A 7,017-nucleotide genomic window follows, 5' to 3' on the forward strand; every position below is an offset into this window, starting at 1 on the left:
GTCAACAATATTACTGATACTCCTCGTGTGGTCGTTGTCATAGCTTTTATTGTAAAAGACAAATACACACAAAACATTTTTAATTTATTACTGTCCTTACACGCCATAGCTAGCTAGCTAGCTCTATAAATAGAGAAGATTATTTTTATCTCCTATCCTACAACTTCACATTATATTTTTATTTTTTTTTGCTAATTGCCAATATAATGCTTCTCTCCAAAAATATTTCCCCCCTTTATACAAGGGAATCACCAACTAACATATTTTCTAAAAAATATTTTCCTTCTAATTTTGATCAATATAAAATTGTTCCATCCTTTGAGAATGAAAAAAGAAATAGGAAAACTTTTACATGTTTGTCTTCATTTTTTTCTTCTCCAAATGATCAAGATTTTTCACTTAAAGCAGTTACTGGTGCTCCATCCACCATAACTACGGATGATGAAAAAGAAATTTTATCTCACAAATCTAGCAATGGAATAGGGATTGTTGAGTTTTTTGAAGGGAAGAACATTATTGTTACTGGTGGTACAGGATTTCTCGCAAAAGGTACATTAATTTAATTAACGATAAAATTTTCTCTGTACGATCTAAGTCACGAATTCGAACACCGGAATATATCAACCACTAATGTCTGCTTTAGAGTAGATTGATACACTCCTTCTCGAACACTATGTGAATGAGGGATGATTTAGTTTTATAGTTATTTGTAATTAACTTTTTAGTGAACTGATAGTGTAAAATTTTGTCTAACGTATTTTTTAGATATTTGTAAGATTATAAAATATGATTGTGGAATGAAACTATATATAAGAAATAGATTATAAACACATAAATAGATTATATACAATAGACCCTTGTGGTCAGACCCTTTTTCGGATTCTGCGCATAGCGGGAGCTCAAGTGTACCGGACTGTCCTTTTTTAGATTATAAACACATAAATTGTAAATCATGATTGTTTTTTTATGATCTTTATCATCAATATCTTGATTCACATCTTAAATAAAATAATTATTTTTTGCAGCTCTGATTGAAAAGATGTTGAGAACAACACCAAAAATAAACAAGATCTACATCCTCATCAGGGCAAAGGATAAAGGAGCTGCATTTGACAGATTAAAAAGTGAAGTATGCATACATATATATATATATGTAGTAATTAAACAACAATAATCTATCGCTAATCCTATTTATTAACAGATAATTTATGCCACAAAATAGGGAAAAAATCATTATTAATCCTATTTAAAGATGTATTGATGATAGACAAGCTATTTAGAATGATGAATTTTGTAGCTAATTATTTATATGTACTTTCTCTTATCATCATCAGATTGTAGAATCACAGTTATTCAAATGCGTAGAAGAAATGCATGGTGAATATTACAAGCCATTCATATTGAACAAATTAATTCCTGTGGTTGGAAATATATATGAGCCAAATCTTGGTATGGATATTATTACTGCTCAACAAATTGTTCAAGAAATTGATTTGATCATTGACTCTGCAGCAAACACCACATTTGATGAGAGGTTCTTTTTCCCACCCCTATAAATTATTATTCAACTATAGGTTATACAATTTTTGCACTATTTTGTTGTTTTGTTGTGACTCGCTATATTTTTGTCTTGGTATATGGAATAGTTAAATAATTGTTATATTTGAGTCGAGGGTATTTCGGAAAATAACTTCTCTACCTCCACGAGATAATGGTAAGGTTTGCGTGTATTCTACCCTTCCCAAACCCCACTTGTGGGATTCACGGGGGTATGTTATTTTTGTTGTTGTATAGGTTATACAATTTAATAAATTTGATTGTGTAAGTTTAATTGTGTTATTAACTTATAATTCCCATTTGATGTTTTTTTAAGGTATGATTTAGCTCTTGATGCTAATGTGAATGGTCCATATCAACTCATGATGTTTGCCAAGAAATGCAAGAACCTTAAACTTCTTATGCATTATTCCACAGGTATGCACTTAAATATTCTCCATTCTTCAATAAAGAATGTATATTTTAAATATGAGTTTAAGTTATATATATTAATAAAGTAAAATAATTTGTACGCTAATTTAATCGATTATGGTAGGTTATTATTTTCTTTTCTATGATACAATTAATATCATTTTTGATATCGAAATCTATATTTGTTGTTACGTTGTAGGTCAACCTAATTTGAAGTGTAAAAAGATCTCTATACCATCACACTCTTTCAAGATAAAGTTTTAATGAAGTTTCAAGCATTATTCGCCTATAGATCTTTTACTCTTCATAACGAACCTGATATGGTGATATGAAAAATAAAGTAATAATCTGCTATAACTAGTTAAATTAAATTAACGACATAATTATGTAGACTATTGGTGCATTTAATATAAATCTTTCTAAATATGATATGCATTTAATTACTATATTGAAATATTTTATTTATTTCCTTTGAAGCATATGCCAATGGAGAAAGAGAAGGATTAATATTGGAGAAGCCTTTTACTATGGGAGAAAGCATAACAAAGGAAAAAATCACTTCAATTTCTCCCTATACTAATTTTCCACCATTGGATGCTGAGAATGAAATGGACTTGATTTCAAAATTGAAGAACAATATTACAAACAATATTGGTTTGGAACAAATAATGAAGGATTTTGGACTTGCGAGGTATTCTTGTCTTTTTTATATATTTGTAACTATTAAAAACTCGCGAATTTGAATTCCAATAAATAATTCGAGGGAGATTATCTGTTGAAAATTCAGTACTAAAAAATTACCAAATTTCCACGGAATCCGTTGAAATTTGACTCGTGTGTAATTTTTTCGTCAAAAACCCTTTATTGACGAGCCAAATATTGATGGGACGTCTGTTGGAAATAAATTAGCGATTTTCTAATAGTAAAATTCATGTTTGTTTTTAATAATTGATTATATAAGGAAAATGTCCTTTATTATTTTTATTAATCATTGATTGTTGATTAAATAGGGCAAAGTTATATGGATGGCAAGATACATATACATTCACAAAGGCAATTGGTGAAATGATGATAAATAGTATGAGAGAGGAAATTCCAATACTTATTCTTAGACCCTCCATTATAACAAGTAGCTATGAACAGCCATTTCCAGGATGGATGCAAGGATTCAGGTGGCATATTGTTTACACAAATATTTATATGGTTGAATACATCGATAAAATTTTAAATTTGTCAGTATATAAATTTTATTTAGATATTCTGATTATATTTATTTTAATTGAGCACCTGATCAACACATGATAAATTATTTAAATTAGACACTTCTGATATATTTCAAAAAAATATACTCGTGTTTTCAAGCATCTGTTACATAAATAAATTAGTAATAGATAAAATATACAATTAATTGAAATATGCTTGAGATTTTATGATTTATTGAGAACAATGCATATAATAAAAAGATGCAACATATTTTAAGTTAAAAACATGCGCGAAAACTTTTTCAAAAATTTGAGTCGAAAGTGTGTTTTTGTGACACTTATCATGTGTTTAGGGTGCTTGATTATAGAAAAACATAATTCAAGTGCCTAAATAAAATTTATTAACAAATATAAGAAACTATAACTGTGTTCTGTCTATTCATAAATTACCAAGAATATTAGTGTTTCTGACTATTGTTTTTTTTTCAAATTCTCTTTTTCTTAATTAGGACAATTGATCCATTAATATTTTTCTATCGAAAGGGTGACCTCCCTTGCCTTTTTGGTGATCCTGATTGCCTTGTTGATTTGGTAAGTAAACTTTTTCAATAGATTTAATATTCATAATTGTTCCATCATTATTAAAATGTGTAATCATCTTACTTTAATACTTTAGGATATATATTAGAGAAAATAAATTTGTATTTACTTAGTTATATCTTTCACATGCCTTTGTTTCGGTGTAGTTCTTTTTTGTTGGCTAAGCACATAGCCTACTATGATACAATATTGAAATTTATGACCATTTTATTTTTAAAAATTAAGTGTTTTAATTTTTAATAAAAAAATCAATTGTGTTTCCACTTTCTCTTCGACGTGACCCGAGAGAGTTTTACTTGTCTTTAAAATATTAAGTTATTAGATTTTATTCTTAACCTGATTTCTTTTCTTGAGTCAAAAATATGAAAATTCTTTTTAATAATATATAGGTGAAGGCGAGATACAAACCCTAAACTAATACTGCTTACTCTGATACATATTGAAGTGTGTGACTTCTCCATTAAAAGTTTAACCTATTAGACAGATTACATATCTTTATAATCACAATTTTTTAAAATTATTATTATTATTATTATTATTATTATTATTATTATTATTATTTATCTGTCCACTTTTTTTTTTTTTTAACTTTAGGTTCCAGTTGATATGGTTGTAAATGCAACTATGGCTGCTATGGCAAAACATGGATATTTGCAAAATTCAGAACTAAATGTCTATCATGTGGCATCATCATCTCTAAATCCTGTCTCATTTTCTCAAATTTTCGAATATTCTTATGATTTTTTCCAATTATTTCCTTTTGTTAATTCAAAAGGAGATAAAATTGAGGTTAAAAAAATGAGATTTTTCGACAAAATATCAGATTTTGAAAATTATATTTTAGAGGTATTATCCAAGCAGCATGAAGTACAAGACGGACAAGAGCTTACAAAGAACCAAATCCGTTTAATAAAAAGGAAGCTGGAATATTTGAAGAATTTCAGCAAACTTCATAAACCTTACTTGTTCTACAAAGGCTGGTACGTCTGATATATATATATATATTTTAATTTATTTTAAAAAAGAGAATACATTTTATATTCAAATAATTTAATTTTAATTTTTTTATTATTTAATTTCTGATGTTTGATATTTTCATGGTTGCGACTAGGTTTGATAATGGCAACTTACGAAAGCTAATGGAAGAGATGTCCGAAGAAGAAAAAGAAAGCTTTGAAATTGATGTGACAAAATTTAATTGGAGAAATTATATTGAAAAGATACATATTCCTGGTGTACAAAAATATGTACTAGAAGGGAATAGGAATAATTAATTCTTTATATTGAAACAATATATATTATTTGTTTGTACTTCTGTGATAAACATGATTAGTACTAGGACTTTGTATCGGTCGATTTAATTTGATTTTAAAGTTTATCGATTTAACTTATTAATTATTAATTTATAAATATGTCAAACTGTTATAGCATTATTAAGATATTGACTTATTGATTATTGATTATTATCGATTTGGTTATCAATTTAACCATTAAGATTTAACACCAAAAAAATCATTAAAAATTACTTAGAAATAAGGTGATAAACCAAATGAACCATGCACAACAACAACAACAACAACAACCCAGTGAAGTCCCACAACGTAGGGTCTGGGGAGGGTAATTGTACGCAGACCTTACTCCTACCAAGGTAGGACAGCTGTTTCCGGGAGATCCTCAGCTCAAAAAAACATAAAAAAACGTTAGATAAGACTAAGAAGTTAATTTGCGTCTTGCTAAAAAACAAATGCAAAACATTATAGAATAACCAAGAGTTTGGGACATTCAGAAATAAAAGCATGAAAATTAAACCCTGAAAAAAAGACTTTATATACCGAATGGTAATATATATAAATTATTAAGTTACTATCGGGTTATTGGTTAATCCATTAAGAAAAAAATCTTAAACGTTAAAAATCGATAGCCCGATAATAAAAAATAATTAAAATCATTATTGAAACCGCTAAACTAATAACTCATTACCGATAAATTAATAACTTTTTGATTCGATTTTGAACAACCCTAAGAATTAGTAACTAAGAGATTGTATTTTATTTACATATAGAGAGAGTTGAATTAGTTAGTATTATCTTGGTCCATAAAAGAGAATCAGATTCGCACTTGAAAGTTTAAACACTATTAAAATAAGGAAAAAATATCTAGTTACACTTTTTTATTTACCATATTTTTATTACCCCTATCCATTTCAAAAAATTATAAAAATTTCTTTTTTTCCATTTGAATACATTAATTCAATAATTTGGATATATTAATTCAGTAATCCGGATATATTTATTCTGATTCATAAATTATCTCTATGTTCAATTTATCATGCTTTAAATGTTATCTATTGATACATAAAATTTTAATTAATTTATCTATATTACTGAATTAATGTATTCGGATTACCATGTTTTCAAAAAAAATTATAAATTGAAAAGGAATAAAAAAAAATAATTAACCCTTTACGTGATTTTTCCCTTAAAATAATAAGAATCTCCAATGAAATTTGTTGGGAAAAATACTTATGAGTCAAATTCTGATAAATTTCCAACTACACCTCCATTAGAAAGTTTTATCTTTTGAGTAATATAATTTTTTTAGACGAGATTGTCACACGCTTCAACACTCTACTCTTACTCCTCCCAAAAGTAAATTAAACAAACGTCAGACAAATTAAAAGGATATGGTCAACAAACAGAAGATTTTATTACTGTCCTTTTTTGCAAATGGAAAAGATAATTTCGGATTATAATTTATATCACAAAACTTTCCTTTTTGAGAATTGCCAAATATGCTTCTCTTCAAAAATATATTTCCTCTTAATTAAAAAAGATTTTTTTTTTGATAAATTGCGTTAATTTCTCTTCGATATTTTGGACCGATGCAATCCATCGATTTTTAATAGTCAATTTTGACCATATTTTTAGTAATATACTTTAAGTAGCTTTTGAAGATCTACCTCACGTTTACGATCAAACAATTATATCTTAGTACCAAATAGATTGAGATTAGCTAATATGAATACTCATTTTATTCATTAAGAGTCCGTTTGGATGAGCTTAAAAAAAGTAATTTTTATGTATGAAATGCTTTTAGAACTTTGAAATGCTGAAAGTTATTTTTATAAATAAGCAGTTGAGTGTTTGGATAAAAGTGCTTAAATGAGGAAAATGATGTGAATTTTAGGGTTAAAAGAATAAAAAGAGTAGTTTGGGAATTTAGTTAAAATATAGGGAATATAAAAGTA

The 7,017-nt window shown here is 27.2% G+C and overlaps 1 protein-coding gene across 1 annotated transcript; it reads left to right on the top strand.

Moving 5' to 3' along the window:
• Positions 1–206: 206 nt before the first annotated feature.
• LOC129881427 (fatty acyl-CoA reductase 2, chloroplastic-like) lies at positions 207–5,104 on the top strand. Its single transcript, XM_055955632.1, has 9 exons — positions 207–549; positions 1,026–1,129; positions 1,335–1,534; positions 1,874–1,974; positions 2,446–2,659; positions 2,979–3,140; positions 3,680–3,761; positions 4,365–4,750; positions 4,882–5,104. The coding sequence occupies exons 1-9, from the start codon at positions 207–209 to the stop codon at positions 5,042–5,044; spliced, it is 1,755 nt and encodes a 584-aa protein (XP_055811607.1). The 3' UTR covers positions 5,045–5,104.
• Positions 5,105–7,017: the final 1,913 nt, after the last annotated feature.

Source organism: Solanum dulcamara, chromosome 3, assembly GCF_947179165.1.
Source record: "Solanum dulcamara chromosome 3, daSolDulc1.2, whole genome shotgun sequence".
In the NCBI taxonomy this organism is placed as follows: Eukaryota; Viridiplantae; Streptophyta; class Magnoliopsida; order Solanales; family Solanaceae; genus Solanum; species Solanum dulcamara.

Coding starts and splice junctions, on each gene's coding strand:
- LOC129881427 (XM_055955632.1), top strand. CDS start 207: ATGCTTCTCTCCAAAAATATTTCCCCCCTTTATACAAGGGAATCACCA. Junction 1,130..1,334: donor TTGACAGATTAAAAAGTGAA/GTATGCATACAT, acceptor TATCATCATCAG/ATTGTAGAATCACAGTTATT. Junction 2,660..2,978: donor AAGGATTTTGGACTTGCGAG/GTATTCTTGTCT, acceptor TTGATTAAATAG/GGCAAAGTTATATGGATGGC.